Source organism: Phascolarctos cinereus, unplaced genomic scaffold (genome assembly GCF_003287225.1).
Source record: "Phascolarctos cinereus isolate Bilbo 61053 unplaced genomic scaffold, phaCin_HiC Scaffold_726;HRSCAF=1367, whole genome shotgun sequence".
Lineage (NCBI taxonomy): Eukaryota > Metazoa > Chordata > Mammalia > Diprotodontia > Phascolarctidae > Phascolarctos > Phascolarctos cinereus.
Window position 1 is genome coordinate 97,217,363 of NW_027556098.1, and position 26,921 is coordinate 97,244,283.

Below are 26,921 nucleotides of genomic sequence, written 5' to 3' on the forward strand. Positions count from 1 at the left end.
GGACCCCCTTGAGGCAGGGACAGCCCTCTGCCCCTTACCAGCAGGAAGCAGTTTCAGAAGCCAAGACCTTCGCCCCTTGCCCCCAAAGAATTTGGGTCCCATTTGTTTGAGGGGGGACCTAGACCAGAAAGGAAAAACCCTGTACTTTCCTACTTGGCCAAATCTCTGGCATTCGCCTGAGGCTATAATGCCATCAACTGGCCTTTCATTGTGGCTACACCGAATCTCCCAATTCTGTTAACCTAGCCTAGCCTTCCTTTGTCTTACCTCCCTATGTATGGCCCCAGGCCATTTCCCACTCTTAATCCTAGCTAGGCTCCATTCTCCCTTGGCCACGTGGTCTAGGTCCTAGGAGTTCTGTTCACCCCAGCTTACTGGCCACTACTAGGTCTCTCCCACAGTCTTTCTGTATATGAGGTCCACCTTATTTCCATTAAGATGCTCTGATTCTTATAATCTAGGCACTGCTCAGATTCTTATAATCTAGCCAATAAGTCAATAGTTTACTAATGTTCAGGCTCCTTAAGAGTCTGCCCAATATGACAGATGTTCTAATAAACCCTGTCTTTGGTTGAATGAAGGCTTGGGTCAAATTCTTTCGGACAGGACCCACATGTTGTGATCTCGGGGTCTCAGCACCCTTAAACCTCTAGACCTCATCAATGGAACTGATCAGACCTGTGCTTTAGGAAAATCACTTTTGTGGCTGAATGAAGAATGGACTGGAGTAGGGAGAGACTTGCAATAGCCCACCGTCACACTATTGCAGTAATCAAGGCCTGAGGTGAGGAGGACATGAATCAGAGCAGTGGCAGTGTCAGAGAAGAGAACGGAGTGTATTTAAGGAATGTTGAAAAGTAAAATTGACAGGCTTTGGCAACAGTGTGGATATGGGGAGTGAGAGAGAATGAGGAATCCAGGATGACTTCTAGGGGGTGAACTTGAGGGACTAGCTGCCCTCTATGGTAACAAGGCGGGCAGGAGCAGGGAGAGGTTTGTGGGGAAAAGATAATGAATTCCATTTTGACATTTGGTCCTTGATCTCTAGGAGTTTATAATATTTTGGGAGTGACAAAACATATAAAAATTATATATAAACAAATATATGTCAGAAATCATGACAGTGAATGGTTATTAAAATAAAGTTAAAGACAGTTATAGAGGAGATTAAGATAAGGAAAAGTTCAATGTATGACTGGCAGGCTTCATAGAGGAAGTGAGACTTGAACTAGGTTTTGAAGATTAGAATTTAAAGAGTGGAGAAGAGGAGAGAGGGCATTGCAGGTAAGGAAAACAGTGTATGCCAAGACACAGAAGCAGGAATTAATAGGACCTATTTAGGATGCAGTAAACAGAATGGCCTGAAGGAACACAGCGAGGGCTGTGGAGCCGTGGAAAATAATACAGGACAGATAAGGTAGACTGTGAAGCACCTTGAAAGGTAGCCTTAGAGAAATTTGTATTTTATCCTAAAACCAGTAGGTGATTATTGAAAGTGTATGAACTAGTTAAAAGTATGAAAGTGAATTTTGGGAAGGCCCAACAGTTAAGTGCTTAATTAACTATTGCTGATTAATTGATTGAAGGTAAGAGGTTGTACATAGAGAGCCAGCTTTGAAATCAGAAAGCCTCAGGTTTAAGATAATGCAGCAGACACAGAGTACCCCTGTGACTTGGGGTTAAGTCAGCCTCAGGGCCCCAGGAAACTCTCTAAGACTATAACTTGTTTAAGAGTTGCTGATTTGTATTAGAAGAGGAAGTTTATAATCTAGGAAGTTCCTATAATGATGAAATCATAGGTAACACACACACACAAAAGGCTGATGGTAATGTGAAAGATGGAATCATCTCTTCTCTCCTAAAGCTTATCTTCTCTTCCTTTTACCCTTTTAGATCATGACCTTAACTTACTTTAAAATACTTACTTTTCTCTTCGCTGAGAAAATTGAGGCTATTTACACTGGAAGTTCTCTCTTCTGCTTCTCTTCTCAAAACCCCTTTCCCCAAGTGTCTAATAATGAAGTGGTCCTTCTTGCCAAGGCCAGCTCTTCTTCACATGCACTTGATCCCATCCATCTTTTCCAGCATATTACATCCCTAATCATCTCTCCCTTCCCAATCTTCATCATTTCTCTACTAGTTTCTTTCCTGCTGCCTTCAAATATGCCCAAGACTTCAAAAATCTTCACTAGACTCTACCCAATCCCTTAAGTCATCATTCTACATATCTTTCTTTCTCAGCCCAACTCCTAGAAAAAGCTGCCCGCTCTCACTGCCTCCACTTCCTCTCTCTCCCTCATTCGCCCCTCAATCCTTTGCAACCTGGCTTCTGACCTTATCACTCATATTAAAAAGCTCTCTCCAAAATTACAAAGAATTATGAACTGCCAAATCTGATAGACTTTTCTCAATTCTTTCTTCTTGACCTCTCTGCTACACCTGTCACTACTGATCACCTTCCCCCCTCCTGGATACACTCTCTTCTCTGGATTTTGGTGATGCCATTCTCTTTCTTAGTTCTTCTACCTGTATGATTATTCTTTTTTGGTCTCCTTTGCTGTACAACATTCAAATCGTGTTCCCTCACTGTGGGTATCTTCCTAGGCTCTGTCCTGGGCCCTGCTCTTTACACCCTGCCCACCCATTCCCCTCACTCCTTCACTAGTCCCAATCCCAATTTTGAACCTCAGCCCCACATCACCCATTGCCCACTGGTCATTTCAAACTGGATGTCCTGGAAACATCTTAAACTCAACATGACAACAGATTCATTTTCTTTCCCCACAAACTTGTTTCTTTTTTATTTCTGTCAGTGGCACAATCGGTCTTTTTTTTTTTAAAAGGCAATTGGGGTTAAGTGATTTGCCCAGGGTCACACAGCTAGTAAGTGTCATGTGTTTGGTCTGACACCAGATTAGAACTCAGGTCCTCCTGACTTTAGGACTGGTGCTCTATCCACTGTGCCACCTACCTGCCCCTACAATCAGTCTTCCAGCCTCCCAGTTTCATAATCTCATTATCAGTCCTTACTCTCCTTCCCCCATATAATTAATCAGCTGCCAAAAATGGCTATTTCCACCTCTACCTCACATCTGACTCTGTCTCTCTAGTCGATCACCACCTTAGTTCAATCCTTAATTATTTTTTCCTTTAAGACACAGCTGAAATCATCAAAACTACTTGGTGCTGGAGTGGTGAATCAGTGGAAAAGGTTAGGTACACAAAACACAGTAGTAATGACTATAGTAATCCATTGTTTGATAAACCCAAAGACTCTAGCTTCTGGGATAAAAACTCACCATTTGACAAAAACTGCTGGGAAAACTAGAAAATAGTATGGCAGAAACTGGGCATAGAACAATACCTTACACTGTATACCAAGGCAAGGTCAAAATGGGGACATGATTTAGACATAAAGGGTGAATCTATAAGTAAATTAGGAGAGCAAGGAATAGCTTACCTGTCAGATCTATGGAGAACAGAAGAATTTATGACCAAACAAGAGACAGAGAACATTATGAAATGCAAAATGGATAATTGTGATTACATTAAATTTAAAAGTTTTTGCAGAAACAAAGCCAATGCAACCAAGATTAGAAGGGAAGCAGAAAGCTGGGAAACAATTTTTACAACCAGTGTCTCTGATAAAGGCTTCATTTTTAACATATATAGAGAACTGAGTCAAATCTATAAAAATACAAGTCATTCTCCAATTGATAAATGGTCAAAGGATATGAAAAAGCAGTTTTCAGATGAAGAAATTAAAGCTATCTATAGTCATACGAAAAAATGCTCTCAATCACTACTGATTAGAGAAATGCAAATTAAAACAACTCTGAGGTACCATATCATACCTATCAGATTGGCTAACGTGACAAAACAGAAAAATGTTAAATGTTGGAGAAGGTGTGAGAAAATTGCAACACTAATGCACTGGTGGTAGAGTTGTGAACTGATCCAACCATTCTGGAAAACAATTTGGAACTATGCCCAAAGGATTATAAAACCGTACACACCCATTGATCCAGCAATATCACTACTAGGTCTGTATCCCAAACAGATCAAAAAAGAGAAACAGACCCACATGTACAAAAATATTCATAACAGCTCTTTTTGTGGTGGCAAAGAATTGGAAACTCAGTGGATGCCCATCAATTGGGGAATGGCTGAGCAAGTTGTGGTGTGTGAATGTAATGGAATACTATTGTTCCATAAGAAATGGTGAGCAGAAAAATCTGGAAAGACTTATATGAACTGAGGCTGAGTGAAATGAGCAGAACCAAAACATTGTACACAGCAAAAGCAACACTGTGTGATGACCGACTTCATCAGACTTTGCTCTTTCTCAGCAATGCAAGCAAGGATCTAAGACAACTCCAAAAGACTCATTGTGATGGAAAATGCTATCCACATCCAGAGAAAGAGCTATGGAGTCTGAATGCAGATCAAAGCATACTATTTTCTCTTTTTTTGTTGTTTTTTTCTTTCTTAGGGTTTTTCCCTTTCTTAGGGTTTTTCCCTTTTGTTCTGATTCTTATTTCCCAACATGACTAATGTAGAAATATATTTAATATGATCATACATGTATAGCCTATATCAGATTGCATGCTGTCTTGAGAGGGAAAGGAGGGGGGAAATTTAAAAGTCACAGTCTTACAAAAGCAAATGTTGAAAATTAAAAATAAATAAATTGAAAAAAAGATACATTTGTAGCACCATCTTCTTTCTACACAAAGCCTTTCTAGAACCTGCCAAGAGCAAATGACCCCTACCTTTAACAACAGTGTATTTACTTGTATTTGTTCTCTTTATACTTATTCCTATTATATATATATATATTTATATAAATATGTATATTTATATAAATATACACACATATATGTATACACACATAATATATATAAATATGCATATATATATGTGCATATATGTGTACATATTTTTTCTTGTCTTATTCTGCCATACATATTCTTATCTCCTCTTCTAGAATGTAAGCTTCTGGCCAGTAAAGATGGTTTCATTCTTTGTATTTATATCCCAAGTGCCTAACAATAGTGCTTGACATCTAGTAAGAGCTTAATAAATGCTTACTGATTGACTGAAAGAAATCACTGAGGGTTTGTTTCCAATTCTTTGCTAGTGCAAAAAAAGGCTGCTATAAATACTCTGGTGAACAAGGGGCCTGTCTTTGTGTCATTGACATCCTTAGGGTATATCCCAATAATAGAATCTCTGAGTAAAAGGGGATAGACATTTTAGTCACTTTCTTTGCATAAGAATTTGAATTCCAAAGGGCATATGATGATTTACTGATATTTAAACCTTTAGAGTGGTAACCCAACTCTCTTTTTCTTACACTTCAATATTTTTCTGGATTTTGTTCCTCAGTAAGAACTATTGACAAAAATAACAATTTTTTCCCTTATTATTAGTTATTTTTATTATTATTAATAACAAAATGAAAATCCACAGGCTTTGCAAACAGTATGATTTCTTGTCAAATTCTCAGTCTTTCTGAAGGAGAAACATTTTTCTGAGGGGAAAATATCTCTGCTTCTGTGTTTACTTGCATTCAGCCACCTCTTGACTTGAAGACACAAAGTGAAATTCTTGCTCAGCATTCTGGATCTCTTGCCAGGAGCTCCAGGAACATCACGTTACCGCAACAGCTGGCGAACACCAGGCTGACAGTGCAGGTCTGGTGCATGGTGGCTCTGGGGTGGAATTGGGGGTAGCTGGAGTGGGCTGCCTAAGTCGCTGTCCCTAGGTGCCAGGCTTCTCCGTCCACCTCAGCCAAGAGCATCTCCTCTGGGGTTTCTGGCAGTGCCAGCTTTCCACTCCTTTGAGGAGCTGTCTATCCTTGGTTCTTGAAGAGGATCATGACATCAGGGAGGTGATGCCGTGACATACAAGTGAATTATATTTAAGTAGGGGAAGGCTGTGCAAAGTCACCAGCTTCACTCTTTTCTCAGGAGCCAGCTGGGTCCAGTGGCAAGATACAGATTAGGACGACAGGAGATGGCCCTGCGGGCTACTGTAGCAGTCCAGCAAAAAGTGATGAGGTGTTAGCTTTATAAATAAAGAAGGAATAGAGTTGGAAATAGAGAAAGGAATTTTGGAGACTTGATACAACTTGGTAATTGGAGATAGAAGATGAAGTACAGGTACTGATACTTTGAATGACTCCAGGGCTTCAAGTCAACAACAGCAACAACAACATCATCAACAACAAGAAGCCATATATACTAAGATTTTTATGTAAATTTCTGGAGGACAGAAACTATATCCTTTTCTGTAAGGTGTCATCACCATACAGTGTTACATCCATGAGGTTTAATTGCCACGTGATACAAAAGAATACTGTTATCCTAGTGTTAGTAAACTCCTCCAAATTAAGTATAGAGCTCTATCTCTCAGGACTAGAAAGGACACTTTTTCGTGCCTTTTCTACTTCCACAGCTTACGACTCAGATGAAGGTGAGAATCCATCCTATTCTGAGTTTAAAAAAAAAAAGATCCCAAAACTACATTAACAGGGGCGGCTAGGTGGCACAACGGACAGAGCACCTGCCCTGGAGTCCAGATGACCTGAGCGGCCCCAGACACTTACTAGCTGTGTGACTCTGGGCGAATCACTTAACTCTGCCTGCCTCAAAAAACAAAACAAAACAAAACAAAAAACCACATTAACAGACTGAGTGAAACTCTGTCCTGTTCACTGAGGAGGACAAGAATCATTTGTCCTCCTAAAAGCAGAAGAGACAGATTTTTCTCCCCAGTTTTCTACATTTCTGTCCATTTCCAGATATTTAGGTTCTAAGAATGAGGGAAAAATTGGAGAACTAAAAATAATTCCACCACAGGCTTTATTCCACCATAGAGAACAAGAAAGCAAAAATTATAAAATCATAAAGTGTAAAAAAAGGTTACTTTTTAAATTAACAAAAAAACCCAAACCCTACATTTTCCCTCTTTGACTGCTACATTATTGAAAATCTGTACTAGTGACATTCTAGCTAAAACTAAAATAACATTTCCATTCCAAGCCCACATTTTCACTTTCTTATAGCTTTTGCTTTTCAAACTAAAATTTCACATTCTTGGTACAATGATATTTTTGCTAAGCAATTAAAAACCAATTGTGTTCAAACCTTTTGAAATGCTTAGTTTTATTCTGTATAACTCAGGATTTGGTTTCTAAAATCTCAAATTTAGCATCTCAAAGAAGAATAGTGTCTAAGACATGTCTGAAAAAATGTTTTGAAATGAAGTGATGGGCATTTTAAAATAGCATTTAGAGTATGCACAGTTTCCTTACTTTTTTTTTTTAACCACGGAAAGAGAATGCAATATGCCAATGTGATGCTGTTACATGTGCACAGACACTGCCTCCCTCTCCCTCACTGCAGAAACTACTGCCTTGGAAGCCTTAACCCAGCCTTCATTCTCATCTTCCTGCAGCCTAAACCCTCCCTTAACAATGCCACCAGAGATAACCAATCACAAAAGCCTCTGCTCATTTTCCCACTAGTGATTTCTCAATAGACTTGGGCTCTGCATGCAAGGATCAGAGCACCACCCCATAACATGCTTCCATTGGAAGACAGTTCCGAAAAAGGAGCTCATAAATACTTTTTCAAATTTAACATATTCTGCTGGTTTTACACATAACGCATGCACTATTTTCTTTAAATTCTGCATATTTCTTGCTTTGGTAAAGGTCCCATTACATTCATTTTTACTAAAATAATCTCTCTTCTACCTTGCAAGTCCTCCTCACTGAATCGTAAAATCTTAAATCTATTATGAGACAAACCTAAATAGCAATCCTGTTGTGAAAGCGCAACCTGTGTGATCCTAAGCTGCAGTCAGACACACAGCTGTCTCAGGCAGATGGCTTTAGTGGGCAACATGGTGAGCTTGCCAGATTTTTTAAAAATGAAAGAGTTTCTGCCTCATTAGTACTTGATGGCTGACCATCCACAAACACCTGGTATTCTAGACTTCTTGCTCTTATGGAATTGCAATCATAGTCTTACCTATTGAGGATATTTACTATATAACCCAAGTCAATGGAATTTAGTACCTAGAGGATTTTACAAAGCCACAAAGCTGAAAAAAAAATCACTGAAACTTACCTATTCTATGTAATAGAGGTGGGGCAGAGAAGGTTCTAGCAGGGTCACAAGCCAGTGATGAACAGGGTGGGGAAGCCACACTGTACCATAAAAATTATTTCTATCTTACTACTCATATCTGGTTATTTTTTTTCCCTAAGGAAGAAGTCATGAGACAATGTCTGATATAAAAATTATGAAGAAATACATTTTCTTCCTTCTAATAACCATTTACACATCCATCTAAACTACTTTTTCTTTCTTCTTATAACTGTTAAGTTCATCGTGTCTATTCTATGATACCCACATCCACCCTCTTCCCAGGATCACGAAACAAAAATATTGTTTAAAAAAGATGGCAAGGTAATAATGCATTCAAATGGCAAATGGTAGTTAATGAGCCTTGCAATGGTTACTGGATTTTTATCTGGAATTCTTTAGCTTATTTGGATTTAAATGCTAGGTTAACAGTTGTATTCAGTGGTTTGCTGGTAAGTATTTAACAACCGACTCTCTGGGAAAAAAAGTACACATGATAAACTTTAAAGTTTAAGCTACATTGTTAACATTTTCTCCATTGCTTTCTTAAATCTAGGCAATCAACAAAACAATAAGTCAAGTCCTGATTTGTAGCATTTATTGATATCTGAGATAAACATTTGCTTATTTCCGAGGTATAAATGCTCTCAATGAAAACAACTATTGAGTCAGTTTGAGCTGCTCCAGCACCCCCCCCCCCCCCCCCCGTGTCATTTGTTGTTTCAATTTAAGTTCAACAAATGTTTATTGAGTCTTTACTAGGCACAAAGCACTTGCTGGGTACTTGGGGAAATACAAAAAAGCATGGTTCCTATAACCACAAAGCTCATGATCTAGTTAGGCATGGCGATTAAATAAAATGGTGGCTACATTCCCAAGATAGCCTATAAAAGCTAACTTAACCCACAAGGTACTAAAAATATAATAGTTCAGTACTATACTTAGTACTACAGAACCCAATCAACATGTTTCACAATGTTTTTATGTAGGAAAAAAAGGCATGTGTAGTTGTAACTTTGATTGCCAGCAACACATTTCTCCTGACTCCTACATTGGGAATGGGTAAAAGTTCTAGTTTGAACAGGGACTTCCTCAGCTCTCATCTACTCCCTGGCTCCCATAGTTTTTAGGTCTATGATTCCAATAGGGCAGAGGCTGATAAATGAATGATGGAGATGAGGAGTAAAAAGGTGCTTAGAGGGATAAGAGGAGCAGAAATAGGACTTTGGGATTTCTCCATATATGGCACAGTAACTTAGACATTCTTCTAGTCTACACAGCATGCTCAGGATGAGTCTCATGATGGCAGCCCTCATTCCTTCTCTCCGAGAGCAGAAATTACCCTCAGTCCTTAGCTGCAGCTGGTGTGTGGTCCCCTAACAGAGAAGCTCCTTGACAGTCACAGCCAGGATGTTAGCTGTTATTGTCATCACACACTAAGAACTCTTCAGAAAAGTTCAGTTATTGGGGAACATGTTTCATTTAAATCAGGGGGTAGCTGGCATTTTGGCAAAAGTCATGGTCTTTGTTCCTCTAATTATTCCTCCTTTCACCATAATTAAATGAACCTTGCTTCTCCTCCTGAGCAATTGCTCAGGATCCAAAAATGACTCTATTTCCCTTGGGCCCACTAGCTCCCCAGCTAAGGAAATGCCAGCGGGATATTGCCAACACCTCTTTGGTTTTCAAACAGTATTACTAGATATAAGTTTACAGTGTATTCAAGCATATTCTACCCTTAGCTTATATTGGCCTTAGCCTAGTAATCACAAATATTTCATGCTAGTCTATGTATATAATACTGGCTTCTGCCAAAGATCATAGGATCATATATTTAGTCCTGGATGGGACCTCAAAGGCCATCCAATCCAAACCTTTCATTTTACAGATGAGGAAACTGAGGCCTAAGGAGGTTAAGTGACTTGCCCAAGATCACTCAAGTAAACAGAAGAGATGGGATTTGAAACCAGGTCCTCTTATTCCAATGAGAGTGCTCTTTTTTCTTTATTGGACTAGAGGCCCTTTGACCACATGCTGAACAACTGATGGAGAATTCCCTTCTCCGATTAGCCACCTGAGCTTTCATCACTTTTTTTCTTCATGTCCTGCTGAGCTTAGTTTATTCTCTTTTATTTTTGGTAGTTCCCATTGCTGCCTTCTTTCCCTTTTCTGAACTGTGAAACGCATGCCTAGTAGTCAAGTGTTTGAAAGACAACTGGGTTCACTATTACATCCTGCTAGACCCATAGCACAGTCTAACGCTTTCTTCTACAGGCCTTGGGTTTGGCTCATTAGCTTGTTTCCCTCTACAGCATTACTAACTCTTTCTGACCATTTTTTTTTCCATCAGGTAGTGGGAAGAACACAAGACCTGAAGAGAGAAGACTTGCGCTTGAATCCTGGCTCTTGAGATTTTACCCTTTTCCACCTCCTCCTCAGTAACACCAGTAGCCACTGAAGACTTTGGACATCTTGGGCTGGGCCAAGGGGAGAAGATGCAATGGTAAAGTGACAGTCCAAGGCAATATGAGTTGAAGAGGAAGACAAACAACAAAGAAGGAAAATCCACAATAGGGATGGAAGTGCCTTTAGTATGACTATTAAGCTAACCAGTCAAACAACTGTTCAAATGCAAGACATTGGGTTTTTCTATAAAAAAGATCTACTCATTGACTTTCCAGTTTATCAACCACAAATAAATATTTATTCAACACACAGGGCACTGTGAGAGATACACAGAAGTGTAAAACAAAGTCTCCACCTTCAAGAATTTTAGTAAATAAGACATTTGCTTATAATAATATTAATGAATGATATAAAGTAGCACTTGATAATGTCAAATGAGCCCCAGAGACACAGTATTACTACCTATCTGGCCACTAATAATAAAAATAAAAATAAACTCACATTTATATAGTATTAAAGGTTTACAAACTGATTTCCTCACAATAACCCTATGAGGTGAACAAAATAAATATTATGATCTTATTTAAAAGAGGATGGAACAGGCTGCTCAAAGGAGTTAATTGCTTGGACACTGTTAAAGAACCACTAAAGAAGATAGCCTTTTTTCCACTGTACTATGTTAACTGTATTTAACTAAGCCTTAAATCAGTGAAACTATAGTATGCATTTGTTTATTCACTTTTTTGTTACAATTATTTTTTAAAATGTGAAAATAATTAAAGAACTTTTAAAACAAAATCTCCAAAAACAAAACCATTGGTTCTATTAATTTCAACTTATACCAAAACATAAGTAGTGATTAAAGCTTAAATACTTAATGTTTTTTGTTTATGAATCAGTAATGGATATATTAACTCACCAATCGGTAGGTCTGTGCCTTTAAAACATTGAGATCAATAAAGTTTTCTTCATTGTCAGTCTCCTCTTCCTTGGAAAAGAAAAAAATTTCTTTAATACATTGTTATCATAAATCATAATTTAAAAATATTATATGAATACACATACATTATGTTAGGTTTTATCTAAGATTTCTTGCAGAAAAAAAGACAAATCTATAGAGTTTGTGTATAAGGAAGTATACCATATTGAAGGCAGTATTTCCTGATGAAAGAATTTATGTCTGTCATTTGCGAACCATCCTAGCAAAATGAATGGTTAAGGAAATTTACTGGGACTCAGTCTTATGACTGATTAAAAAACAGAGAAAAAATATGCCAGTGCTAGAAATGAGTGGTTCTGTAGTCACTGGAGGCTATTTACAGGGCTGCAGAATTTGGGACAGTTACCACGCAAATGAACCAATGTATTGGTTTTTTAAAAAATATACAGAGTATCAATTTATACTATAAAGGAGTAATCATCAAAACTTTCTGGAATTAGTTATAAAAACAGAAAAGTACATCAGTAGAACAAGCTAGATAAAGAAGAATCAAAAACATTTTAACTTAGTAATACAATGCTTGATAAATCCAAGAACATAAATTACTTATGGAAGAATCCTCTATTTGACAAGAACTTGTAGGAAAATGTAAAAAAAAATGGCAGGAATTGGGTTTAGACCAACATGTTATGTCATATGCCAACATAAGCTAAAAATCCACACAACCTGAATACCATAAGAAAAAAATACAAGAACCAGATCACTTAACTTTCATAGCCAAGTCTAGGCAGGGGGAGACTTCTTAATCAAACAAGGCACAGAGGTTATTACAAAAGATAAAACAGATAACTTTTAATACATTAAATTAAAAAAGTCTTTGCATGAAAAAAGTTATGCAACTAGGATAAGAAAGGCAGTAGTCAATTTAGAATATCAAATATCTCTGAAAAGGGTCTGATATCCAAGATATAATATGTAGAACTGATAGAAATATATGTCTAAGAACTATTCCACCATGATGTGTTTAAAGGATCTGACCTTTGAGAACAAACATTTATCAAAAGAATTATGAACTATTAAAAACCATATATGAAAGACTCCTCCAAATCACTAACAAGAGGCATACCAATCAAAACAACCCTGAGGTTTCACCTCATAAATAGCAAATTGACAAATATGAGAAAAGATGAGATTAGTAAATGCTGAAAAGGCTATGGAAAGACAGGAAACAAAGATTGTATTCTTAGTGGAACTGTGAAGTGGTCTAACCAATTTGGAAAGACATTGCAACTATGCTAAAAGAAGTGACTAAATTTTGCCCACACTCTGTGACCCAGATATTCCTCTGCGACCCCCAACGAGGCCAAAAAAGGAAAAACCCTAGACATACCAAAATATTTATGGTACTACTTTTTTTAAGGTAGTAAAAGACTAGCAACAAAGCAGATGCCCATCAATTGGATAAAGGTAAAATTAACTGTAATATATGGATGTAATACTATAACCCCCAAAAAGGACGATTATAAAGAATACAGAGAAGCACAAGAAGAGTTATGTTAGTGAAATAAGCAGAACCAGGAAGACAGCATACACATCAACTATGTAAATGGAAAGAGCAATCACAGCAAGAACAACAACAAAACCCAGATGCACACATCCTAATTAAAATAATTTTAACAACTGAGTTGTGTCCCAAAGAAGAAAAGAGAAAATGAACCCCCCTTTTCCTTTCTTGCAAAGGCTAAGTAATATGGAATGGAAGATTATATTATATATAAAGGCAGATTTGGCTTATGGCTTGGTTAGTTTTGCTGAGATGCTTTTTCCTTTTCCTCTCATTGTTTTCATATTTCTTTCTTACACAGGATGCCTTCTAGGTAGGGAAGAGTGAAAGATTTATTTGTAAATGAAGGTGATATAAAAACAAAAATAGAAGTAAAAAATTTAAAAATCATATCTATATGTGTGTATATGCACACATACAGATGCATATATACGTCTCTTTCTCTCTCCATATTATAGAGAGGACAAGAGAGAGATGGGGCCACTTCATGGCTTCCTAGAAGCATTTAAAAACAAGTCAAGGTTCTTCTAAATTTCAAAAGCATCACCATCCTTCCATATTGACTCAGGATGTTTCTCAAAGAAACTGTGATTCTTTATGATGGAGTCAGAGAATTTACCTTGGCTTTCCTACAATCTAATCTTTTGTTCAGAGTTTAGGCTGCCTAAACTACTCCACCTAGTAATTTCCTACTACAACCTGGTCACATGCTTAGATAGTCAATCAGTTACTCTAAGTGTATTTTTAATAGCCTGAAGAAACAAGTCCAATACTTTCCAAAATTATTAGCCTATAACTGCCCCAGAAAATTTTTATTGGGAAAGTGTGTGAGACATAGAGGGGGAATCACAGAAATAGTGTTACGGACTGTTAAAGAGTCTCCTGAATTTGAAGTATAGGAGAGAATGATGATAAAAAAAAGAAGTGCAAATACAACTTTGAAAAGAAAGCGTTAATATTATAATGAAAAGTGGGAAAGAAGTGCAGGGATAAAACTGAATGTGCACAGATAGAAATGTTCCTAGGCACAGGCCACATAGGAAAGGATCTGAATCTATTAGAAAAGCCTAGCTAGGGAACTTATTTCCATGGATTCTCTAAGGCAGTGCTATCAGAATCAAATAGGCCACATATTGACTTAGAAAACCACAAATTAGCATTATTTATGTTTTATTGCATTTTTATTTATTTTGTTAAACATTTCCCAACTTCAATCTGCTTCCACCCATGGCAGGGCTCAGGGAGGCATAGTGAAGGGGATGGGATGATGGAGGAGGAGTTTTGCAAGTTTTGACATCTCTGCTCTAATGTGATCTTAACCTCTTTCAGTGTCATGGACTTCTCCCAGAATAATGTTTTTAAAGGCATAAAGCACATAGAAATACAAAGGAAACCAATGGATATTGAAATAAAGATATATTTTTTTTCTCAACAAAATTTGTGGATGCCCTGAAATTAATCAGCAGAATCCTCGGGAGTCCTTGGACCCAGGTTAGACACCCCTGCTAAATGATTATCTCCCCTTTTCCCCCACTAATGCTGCTATAATTTGGTTTTAAATGCACCTAGGACTTCAAAATGCTGAGGTGGCCCAGAAGCCACAGCAATAATGTGCTACAGTTTTATTTATGTCAAACAGCATGTGGTGGAGGATCATTAAAGATTAAAAATTGAAGTACTGGGACAAGACTTAACCTTTAACACCAGGGCAAAAAAAAATGAACAGGAAAGTAGAAGGAAAGAGGAGTCTGATGTAACAGGGACAGTGAAAAAGAGTTTTAGAATTATATTTCTTTACTGGAATCAAAATACTTGCCAAGGCTTATATATACCTTCAAATTTTCAATTTATAATGCAAAAAAGTATATTCTTTTAAGTGATACTAAATTCATAAATACAGTTATCTGTAATATAATGGCTTTTCCATCTTCAGTTAGTGAGTAGGAAATTTTCTCTGATGGTTGTTTGCTATCTTAATTGCTTTCTTACTTACTTCTACATTGAGTTTTCAGGGCATTTTACTAGTTACACGCAAAGTTTACTCAAAAATTTTAATTAGTTCAGAACACAATAATTTACACACAGAATGAAGTAGTTCTTTAATGTATTTCAATCACCAAATTCCACATATCTTTCCATATTCAAATTGTCAAGTCTAATCTATCTCAAGTTCTGGGCAATGGGACTACCTGAGAAGGTCTCTCTGTTCCCACTGGCCTCACAATTCTGATCTGTTGTAGCAAACACAGATTTAAACACTAGAGACCTAGTCTTTTAGTTTCATATTATGAACAGCATGTTAAACATGCACAAAGGCCCAAATGGTGTAGTGCAATTTAAATAAGATCTTTTATTTGAAGCCCTCAAGAACATTTGACCAACATTTATTGATCTGAATATTTCTATGGGGTGGTATTGTATATTCATTTTATAGACACAAAAAGCACTAAGAAATGAAATTATGGTGTTAGGGCAAAAGAATAGGAATTAAGCAAGGCTTATGTATTTGGCTAGAACACAGAGTGTATTGAGGGGAATGATATGAAATAAGCTTAAAGGTGTGGCAAGAGGGAGCCACTGAAACTTTTTGAGCAGGGCAGTGACATAGTTAGAGCCATGCTTTAGGAAGATTATTTTGGCAATGGCACAAAAGACAGAAATATCTATGGAGAACAGATTGGAGAAGACTGAGAGCCAATTAGTAGGCCCAAGCAAGAGGTGATGAGAATTTAACTATTAATCAACAGGCATTTATTAAGAAACTCCTCTATGTGAGGTGCTAGGGACCCAAAGCTTTGTTTTGAAACAAACAAAGGTGGTGGCTATGGAACTGAAGAGAAGAGGATAGGTGAGAAAAATGGGAAAAATAGGTGGAAGCAGAATCAAAACTTGGCACTTGCTTGGGTCTGGGGAGAGGAAGAAGAAGAGGCAGGGAGAAAGAAAGGGGGGGAGGGAAGGATGGGGAGAGAGAGAAAGAAGGCAAAGATAACTCCCAAGCTGTGAACCTGAATCAATGAAAAGATAGTGATAGACTCCATGCGACATCCATGGCTACTGGAGATGACAAACTGGAGCCCAGGAGAAAGATGAGGTCTGGGTGTGAAGATTTGGGAGTCATTAGAATAGAGATATAATTGAATGCATGGACACCAATAAGATCACAGAGAGACAGAGAAAAGAAAGAGAGGAGCAGGGGTTTTTAACCATTTTTTTGTCACGAACTCCTTTGGCAATCTAGTCAAGTCCATGGAATCCTTCTCAGAATAAGGTTTTTTAAATGTATAAAATAAAATACAAAGAGTTACAAAGGAAATAAATTATATTGATAGTCATCTCTCTCTCTCTCTCTCTATCTATCTGTTTTTTTGGGGAGGGGGCTAGGCAATGGGGTTAAGTGACTTGCTCAGGGTCACACAGCTGTGTCTGGTCTGAGACAGGATTTGAACTCAGGTCCTTCTGACTCCAGGGCCGGTGCTCTATCCACTGCACCACCTAGCTGCCCCCAAAATATTTTAATCAAGATTACAGGCCCCAGGATAATAACTCCTAACATAGAAGGACAAGACAACTGACGATAGTTCCTGATGTAAAATGATGTTTAGCAGGTGGGACATGGTTGATGATCCAGCAATAAAACTGGGAAGGAATTCAGACAGGTATGGGGAGAACAAGAAAGAAATATCTCTCTTGGGAGGGGAGTAGAAAGGCAAGGGTTTTACTAATAAGGAAGACTAGAAACTCCCAATCTAAACCACTTGATGAAAGAGGGGGAATGATCTGAGGGCTGGTAGATAACTGCAAACAGTATCTGCATATATGAAGGAGATATTAGCAGAGGGAGGGCCTGGAAGTAGCAGTGAAGAAGCACATGCCTACTCTTCTGACCTGGACCTATATTTAACATTTTTCTCTCCTAAAAGTTACTGAAAAAAAATATATTCTAGATATGACAACTTCCATCACTGTATTTTTAAAGTGCTTAAGCCAGTGCCTGGCATATAGTAGATGCTTAAAAAATGCTTCCCTATTCTTATAGGAAACAAAAGATATTTATGCACAGGAAACTCAGAGCTAGTGATTAATACAATTAATAAAAAATCTGATGTAAACAAACACGTACCACAATTTCTTCCTCTACTTTATTTACTGTCAATTCTGCATCATCTTCTGCAACTGTTTCTTCTTCTAATTCTTCTACTGGGTATACTGGCCTAAAAGAAGACAGCTAAGTTTAATTTGTGTATTTACTCGAAAAATAAATCATACAAGAAATAATAAGGAAAATGCTCAGAACAGAAACAAACTTTTATTAAAATTTTCTAACTTCTGATATATGAGATTTACAAAGTACAAGCCATAACAGTGACGTTCACTGGAATTTTCCTGAATGTGACATTAGGGAATATGAAAAAAATATGAGTTAGTATTTGTGCAAACTTCCAAGTGATCTGTGCATGCTAAAATAATGTTTATGTTATTATATTATTAAATTGGCATATTTCTATGTAGTACTTTAGCATTACTTCTGTGGTAGATAATGTAAGCATTATAATCCTCATTTTAAAGATGAGGAAACTAAGGCATAAAGAAGTTAAATTACTTGCCCAGGGTCATATAAGCTACTAAACTTCAAACTTTTAAACTTTAAACTCAGGTGTTTTAACTCCAAGATAATGCTTTTCCCACTATACCACAGTACTGATACAGATTGTCATCTATGACAGTTAAGATTTTATGATTCTTACTTGGAGTTGTTGATTTGCTGATTGTCCCCTCTAATTTTTTTTTCCATCTATTGCTGTTGTTCAGTTGTTTGAGTTGAATCTGACTCCCGTGACCCCATTTGGGGTTTTGTTGGGCAAAGATACTGGAGAGGTTTGCCATTTCCTTCTCCAGTTCATTTGACAGAAGAGGAAACTGAGGCAAACAAGGTTAAGTGACTTACCCAGGGTAACACAGCTAGTAAGCATCAGAAGCCAAATTTGTACTCAGGAAGATGAGTCTTCCTGACTCCTGGCCCAGCACTCTATCCACTGGGCCACCTCACTACCCCTTTCTCATCTATGGACTATGTAATTTTATAAGGTCCTTTTCTTTTTTTTAAACCACACATCATTCCTCATGTGTAAAATGAGTAACTTGGTCTATGTGACCTTAAAGGTCCTGTCTAGCTCTAACAATCAAATACAAAATGCACACATACCTGCCAGTACAAGTTTATATAGTTGATCACAGAAGCAAAATATCTAATACTTTACTTTAAAACTAGCATAAAACGTCACTAAACATTTCAGTTCTATATTGACTTTTTTTCTCTTCTCTATTACCTGAGGTGTTTTTCCAATATGATATAAAACAACAGGAAGGGTTCCCCATGAGATCACTTTTTAAGGCTCTGAACAATTTGGTTTAATGTGCTGCTTACATAATACAGTACTAATATACTATGATCTTACCTCTTCCAACTGAAACCAACATATTTTAGGGCTTCTTCAGCTAAACAATCAAGAACATAACATACATGCTCTCCATGACCTGACTTTAATTTTGATGGAGGAAAATCTGCAGATCTCCCCTAAAATAAAAACAAAGTATTTTCTTTTTTATATTCCAAATGTGATGAGACAAATGACATGCTGCATATGTGTGTATGTGTATGTGTATGTGTGTGTATGTTTTGGGGAGAGGAAGGTTAAATACTGTTTTAAATAATTATACTGCTAAGTCCATCTTTTTTTTTTCCTGTCTCTTCTTCCTAAGACACAAATAACATGGCCTAAATTTGGCAAGAAGTCAGTTCATCTTTTCCTGATGAGCTATCTGACTAGGAAAAATCATTATTCCCCTAGGCCAGCCTACACACAAAGGCAAAACAACCAGTTGAAAAGTGAAAAAAAAAATCAATAAGCCTGCTGTTTGATCTATACAATGCCAACTGGTTTTACAGAATCTCTCAAACTCCAACACTGAATTGCTGAAATCAATTTAATTTAATTCAAAAAATTATTAAGTGCCTACTATGTACAAGGGACTTTTCTAGGCACTAGGGATACAAAGACAGGCCTGACTGTATCTGTGATGAGGATTTATAACTGAATGGTGAAGAAACACCATCACATACACATAAAGGATTATCCAAGGCACAGAAGTTATAGGAGGCATGGTCTCAGTCAGGAAAATCTGAGTTTAAGTCCCATCTCTGATTCATATGTGACCCTGAGCTAGTTACTTAACCTCTCGGTGTCTCCAAGCGACTCTTTAAGACTGGAAGTGGTAAAGCAGTAGCTGAATCTGCACTGTAAGGTTTTTTTCACCTGGAGTTCCCTATACTACTGAAATCACATTCCCAGACAAAAAACAAGAAGAAAGGGAGGAGGATATCAAGAAATGCTTCAACAAAGAGGTGGCACCACAACTGGTGATGAAGCACTTTAACAGGCAGAGATTTTGGAAAGCAAGAGAAATTCCATTCCTGGTAGAAGGAATAGTTTGAGCAAAGGCAGTGGGACACAATGACAGCAGAATACAAAGAGGTCCAGCCAGAACATAGCCTAAGTGAAAGGGAGTGTGTGAAATAAGGCGGGAAAGATAGAAATCAAACTGGGGAAGATCTCGAAATGTCAGGATTAGGAATTTATAAATTTGCAGACAATGGAGAGGCAATGAATTTTTGAGGAAATAATATTGAGAAGAAATAACATTACCAAAGTGATATATTAAGAAGATAATTAGGATCCCCATACGAAGGATGGAAAGTGGGATAAACTAGAGGCTGACAGATCAGCCATTTTATTTGCCATTGAAGGTCTACTACAGTCTTAAGTATTTGGAAGATTATAATGAAAGTAAGATAAAAGATGGGATGGTAAATTAGGGCCACCCATGGTAGCAACTGGAATGAAGGTTCCCACAGGTTTTTAGAAATGAGTAAGACATGATCAGCTTCTCCTAAGCCCTTTCAATTTCTTCAAGGCAAATGTCTCTACAAATGCATGAATATACAGTAACTGTGTTCACATTAGAGACTGGAAAAAGAAACCCACACTCAAGACTTATGTGCCTTAAGGATCTTTATTAAGGGATAGTTTTTTTATAGCCAGCTGGAGATGGGATGCTACAAACTGGCAAATCCATATCCAGATTTGGGCAATGGTTTGGCAGTCCAGATTGGGGTGGATACAGAACTAAGGTTGTTTTCCAGCTTCCTCTGAAAAGTCCCATCTGCCATATATGTTAAGAGCTGTTCCCTTCTTTTCCAAGGTTCCCGGATGGTGATCAGTGGGTGGAGTCAAGAGTGTTACCTAACATCTGGTTCAGGCATACTTTTTTTTATCTTTCAGCATAGTAATTGGTTGAGAGAGATGGGAATGCTCACTGACTTACTCAAGGTTAGCTAATGAATGACGAAATGCAAGGTGCTATGGGATTGTCTGTGTCTACATGGACACTTTATAAATGAAGTTATTTGGAAAGGAAGAAACTTTCTCAGCAGATTTTAGAGCCGAAAACATGAAATCAAAGCACAAATCACTTTGTAGAGGTGTTGTTTTCTCTTCTCCCTCTCCATTCTACGAGTGAAATGCTAATTTAGATTCCATAAAGGGGAAGGGAGAATAAACTTTCAATACACAAAGATCCAGATAAGCAGAGAAAGCCCCAACATAGTAATATAGTCATGTACAGATGTGATTATTTACATTTCTCAGAGGAAGGATAGATTTTCAATTTAAAAATTCATAGAAGCAAAATTATACCCTCATACACATAATGAGAGGGATATAGAACTGGAGTGACCATACATTAGGGAAAGCATTGCAGTACTTAAAAGTACTTGGCCCTGTCAGGTAGAAAAGGTGTAGGTAGACTGGGGAGGGGGGAAAAAAGGCAGAGCAAGAACACCACTTAGGCTATTATAACAGGCTAGGCAAGAACTGATATTCTACTCTCTTACATATCTGGCTGTTCCTTCTCAGCTTTCTTTGCTAGATCATCATCCGCTTCATGTCTCTTACTTGTGGATGTACTCCAAGACTGACAGTTTCTCTTGCATCTCTACACTCTCACTCAGTGACTTCATTAGTTCCCAAAGGCTTAATTATCACCTCTCTACAGATGACACCCAGATTTATATATTCAGGCTAATCTCTCTTATGAGCTCTAGTCCCATATCACCTACCACATATTCGATATTTCAAATTGGATGTACTGGAGCCATATCAAACCCAAAATATTCAAAAGCAAACTCATTATCTTTCCCAAAAAAAATCTCATTTTCCCACTGAACTTCCCTATTTCTGTCAAGGGCAACACCATGATTTTAGCCACTGTTATTCTTCAACTTCTTATTCTCCTACATCCCACATAGCCAAACAGGTGTCTTGTATGGCCTTTTTTACCAGTATAATATTTTTACAGCTGCCCTTTTCTCATACAGTCACCATGTCTTATTTCAGGCTCTAATCTGTTCTTGCCTGTATTATTATACTGGTTTCCTGATTGTCCTTTTTGTCTCATCATCCTCTACTGTAAGCTATCCTCTCTACACAGCTGCCAAAGTGATTTTCCTTAAGCACAGATATGACCATGTCACTCCTCTACTCAAAACATTCCAGTATCTCCCTATTGCCTCTTGGACAAAAACATAAACTCTTTTGTTTGTTTTTCTTAAAGTTTTTTACAGCCTCATCTGAACCTATCTTTCCCTTTTAATCTTATACATTACTCATGTTCCTGTATCCTATGGGTAGCAAAGGCTGTTCCATTCCATGTACCACCTCCCTGACTCTGCAATGGCTGTCCCCCATCCCTAGAATGTACTTCTCTACTCCACCTCATAATATCTCTCATGTCCTTCACAACTTAGCTCAAGCATCTACATGAAGGCTTTCCCAGTGCTCCCACGTACAAGTACCCTTCCACTCTAAGTTGTATTTACCTGTATCTATTTTGTACATATATCTATATACACGTGGCGTCTCCCCTCAATAGAGTGTATGCTCCTTGAGAGCTGGGACTGTTTCATTTTTGGTTTTTGTATCCCCAGCACCTATAACAGTGCCTGACAATAAGCAGATACTTAATAAATGCTTGTTGATTGACTGGCTGAATAGATAAGATTTTGACTGAGATTAGCTAGAGTGAAAGTAAAGGAGATAGATCTAAAAAAGGTGAAGACAGAATTGGCAGGACATGACAAATGATAATATGCAGGGGAAAATGGAGAGGGAAAGATGACTTCAGGATTTCAAGCCTGTATAACCGTGCAGATGCTAGCACCAACCACAGGAAGTTAGGGAGAAAGTTAGTTTGGAGTGTGTCTATGTGTGTGAGAAGGGAAAGATGTAAAAGAAAGGGAAAGTGAGGCCATGTCTATATGATGGAGTGCTAAGGAAAGCACAGAGGTAGGTCAAGTAGATATAGCCTCTGATTAATTTTTACAACTTTTACAATTAGGTACGATGACAATGTACAATTTCTCTGATGAAGCAAGTTCATGAATTAATTAAATGCTTGCATTATGTTTAGTACCTCTATTAGCACCACTACTACCTCTTCCCTGGAGTAAGAACAGAAATAAAAAGTATACCTGCATTATGAACCACCATCAAAAGATGTGTCAAAATATAAATTGTTGTTCAGTTGTTGGATGCTGCTTATTTTTTTCAGGAAGGTGAGCTAAAAATCCATATTTTAGTTCCGATTAAGAAATTTTTAAGATTAAGAAAAATCATGTACATTTTTGTACTATATATCAGTGTAAATTAACAATTTTTGGAAGACAGGTACAGAAACCTAGAGATGCTTAAAACTATCTTGATAATACTTCAAATGTAATTATAATACTTTGATATATTTTGATATATACCTTCTGAAAAAGTTAGAAATTTATAAACAGGAAAAAGATTATAGCCCGCCATTTATATTGAATTAATTAGCAAATACAGTGAGCTTAAAATTCACAATTTGAAAATACAAACTCTTTTGCACTTACAAATGATCGAAGCTCAGATAATATATTAGATATTGTTGCATTGGGGTCATCATATTCCTGTGGCTGTTCAAAGGGGCATCCTGCTTTACTAATTAGCCAAGCGGCAAGAGTGCAAAACATGTAAAATTGTTCACCTGGGTTGGTAGGCAAAGCAAAATAATGTCTGTTTCAAAGGAAAAAAAAAAGAAATCTTAAAGAGCTGCAAAATAGTAACATCTATGATATTTCAAAATGATATTTTATTTTAATAGCAACATCAAAAACAAACAGAAATCTAACGATAGAGCTCTTTATCAATTTCCATATACCACATGAACATTAAAGTTTCTTAATACAGAAAATCACAGGTGTTAGAGCTGCAAGGGAAGGTAGAGGTTTTCTCAGGTTAGAAATTAAGAAGAAAAAGAAGCACCCAGAGTGACCAAGCCAATTTTTAAAAATGTATTTATTATTCTGTTTCAAACTGCCAAAAGAAGTTACATAGCTAGTTACTGACAGCATCGGATTTGTTAATTTAGGTCTCCTGATACCTAATTCTGTGATCTTTTCACTACTACATAGCCTTTCCAAATGAAAGAATCAGAAAAATCATTACCGTTATTACAAATGAAATACTTGAACTAATATGTCTATAGTACAAGGAAGAAAGGATATGAAATAAAGAAGTGTATCTGAAACTTTAAAAAAAGATTAAGAAGATATTTAAGATACCACATTTTAACTCTACAATACACATATTCAATGTAACTTCTAACCCCCAAGTCCAACAAAAAACAGTCCCAGATCTGAGATCTTATGAAATTTAATAACAAATTTCAGAGCAAGATAGCTAGCAATAACATTAAAGTAATACTAGTTCAAGAATTTTTCCTGTCTCTGTCATGATCATAAACTTTAATTTATAAAAAAGCACTTATTATCTATGTTGCAATTCAGTTTTTGTCAACTTTTTTCAATACATAGCCCACCTGTGAATGGCCACAACAGAAAGGGGAAAGAAGGGAGATGATGACATATTATAAACACAAGTACACATATACCTCTTAAACCCTTCCACAGCTTCTCTCAAGATTATTACGGTTACATATGGTTATTACTACACCTCCACTCTCCTGGTCAAAACTGATAAATGGAAATGAAGAAACTCAATATGTCTCTATACACATATTTAAGATGCACTCAAGTAGCCTGATGCACTGGTCAGGTAATAGTGATACAATCAATATTAACAGAACACAGGAACATATTACTTTTACTCTCAATGTATTTGGGCAAAGTGTCACATCTTTGGCAGTACAAGTATTTTGCAGAATGGGTACTTAAGTGTTTGTTGAATTGAAATATAAATGAACCACATACTAATCAATCCAGTCTAAGCAATAAATTTCTAATAATATGTAAATCATAATATATAGTGACCTATGACTAAAACCATGTTATAAGCATGTTGTTCTTTTCCTCCAACTTTTCACTGATTATAGATAAACTATGCAAGAGAGATGACTTAGATAAAGCCCGGGTAGTTTAAATTTTGGATCGTTACAAGAATGAAGAGTAGAAGATCATGTTTGAGATAATCCCAGGAAAATTATTTGGGCTTATTACACATCAAGTAAAGCAAAGTTGCTTCCAACTCTAAGAGTCGAAATCTAATTCGAGTCCATCCGTACAACACAAAAATAATCAAAACATATCAACATCATTATGTAAAGAAATTTATGAAACCAATTTATTTGGCTAAATCTAGACTCGGTGGATTGATGAAGAAAATGGTATCTGTCTATTCTTACCAAAGAAAAAGAGGCACTGTCTTGTACATATGATAGGTTCTGAATTTTCCACACAAACAAAAGTATTTTGTTCTTCAGACTTCATAGAACACAGTGCTCTGCCCACAGGATGGAGAACTATATACCAGGAGCCTGGTGTACATGGCAAGAAACAATAGACGTAGTCCTATGAGCTCTGTCCATAAACCCTACGAATGCATTTTCCAGCCTCTCCTTGCGTCATGCCTTGCAAATGGGACACATTTTGAAAGATATCCAATCTGAACTTTTGCACTCTCTCTCTCCCTTCTCATCCACGCCCCCAAACTCCTCGGGTTCGGTACTGCTGTCTTAGCTGGGCGATGCAAGCACATAAGAGTCTGGCTCAGCTACCTCCTGGTTGCGATAAAAAGGGTGTGCGCATGTGTGTGGGAGACTACGGAACGGACCGGATACCATCAGCCCCCCTGGCCCAGGCCGCCCCGAGCTAGGCGCGGGGCGCCAGGGGCGGGAAGGGGGCGTGGCCGGCCTAGGGGTCCTACCTGGACAGCGGCTTCAGGTTGTTTCTGCGCAGGATCTCCTCTTCGTAGCGCAGCAGCTTCAGCTTCTCCACTAGGTCTTCCATCACCACGAACATATGGTAGGCCGCTCCAGGGCCCCGCTCCACGTACACGCCCTCCCCGGCCGCGTCCCCGCCGCGGGGCCGAAGCACAGTGTCCTCTACGCCCACCGGCGACACCACGGCCGTAGCCACAGCCATGTCTGCGGGGGAAAGGGAGGGGGATGGGGGAGTGGGGGCGGGGGGCGAGATGAGTAGTCCGAGTCCGGGATAAGCGGCCCAACAACCTCCCCCGCAGGGCCGCGCTCAACTCCGCCGCTAACTCTGGGCGCCACCGTCGCCTGGCAACACGTCAACCTCCGGTGACGTCACGCCCCCTCCGGGGTCCCGGAGCCCCGCCCTTTCCTTGTGATGCCCACGCGCCCGGGAGCTCCACACCCCTCGGTACCTTGGCCCCGCCTACTCCACTCTGTGCATACATGAGCAGGCGGTGGGCGGGGCCAGGGAACTTTTCCTGGCGTTAGGTTTTGCGTCTGTCCAAAGATCATGTGCAAAGTGAAAACCTAGTCCCCTCCCACCTTTCCAAGTCTTTTTATATCTTACTTCCCAACTCGCACTTGTTGATCCGTTGACCCCGGCCTCCTGCCTGTTCTGTGAACAAGACCCTCCGTCTCTCTTCTCTGGGCATTTTCTCTGGCTGTTCCCCATGCCTAGAACGTTCTCCCTCCTCCGCTCCACCTGTTGCGTTCCCAGGCTTCCTTAAGTCGCAGCTAACATCCTACCTCCTACAGGAAACCCTCCCCAAACCCTCTTAATTCCATCTGTTAATCATTTCCTATTTAGCCTTTATATAGCTTGATTTGTGTGTGTGTGTGTGTGTGTGTATGTATATATATATATATACATATATGTATGTATATATGTATATATATATACATATATGTGTGTATATATATATATTTGTTTGCATGTTGTCTCCCCTATTAAATTGTAAGCTCCTTGAGGGCAAGGGACTCTCTTTTGCCTCTTTTTGTATCCCTAGTGCTTGGCATAGTGCCTGGCAAGTAGTAGGCTGTTAATAAATGTTTATTGAATTGAATAGTAGTAGGTAGGCGTTGAGCAAAATAAGTTTGTGTCTCCTAGTAAGGCATAGACGCCAGCTTTCTACCTCTTAGAACTCTAAATTTTCTGTAAGCTTCGAAGCGCCCTCTTCATTTTATTGTCAAGAAATGATGGTTATTTTCTTCTCTAGTGGACTTTATTGCTTGCAGTTTATAAAGTTCTTTAACAGGTTTTGTAGGCTCCCAGAATAGAGAGAAGGGGATGGAACATTCTCTTGATCTTACCTATCACTGAAGCTCTCAGTTTAGGGGATAAATGCAGTGTGGAGACTTCGAGGTAGGGGGAGAGAGAAAGAAGAGAGAGAACATAAGAATTTCTGGTGTTGGTGCATTTTTGGCTTAAGGTGAATTTGGAGAGATCTACAACTGATGGGGTGCTTGAATGCTTGTGCTTGTCCTTGGACCCCAATTTCTC

The 26,921-nt window shown here is 38.1% G+C and overlaps 1 protein-coding gene across 2 annotated transcripts in view; it reads right to left on the minus strand.

The window, feature by feature from the left end:
* Positions 1–25,635, minus strand: part of IFT57 (intraflagellar transport 57) — a 74,406-nt gene extending 48,771 nt beyond the window's left edge. For both annotated transcript variants that reach the window (XM_020999927.2, XM_078146686.1), the window contains exons 1-5: positions 25,369–25,635; positions 23,058–23,220; positions 18,523–18,641; positions 17,187–17,277; positions 11,482–11,550 (exon numbers count right to left, since the gene is read on the minus strand). In XM_020999927.2, the coding sequence (XP_020855586.1) occupies positions 11,482–11,550; positions 17,187–17,277; positions 18,523–18,641; positions 23,058–23,220; positions 25,369–25,586 (660 nt within the window). In that variant the 5' untranslated portion in view covers positions 25,587–25,635. The remainder of the gene's footprint in view (positions 1–11,481; positions 11,551–17,186; positions 17,278–18,522; positions 18,642–23,057; positions 23,221–25,368) is intronic.
* Positions 25,636–26,921: the final 1,286 nt, after the last annotated feature.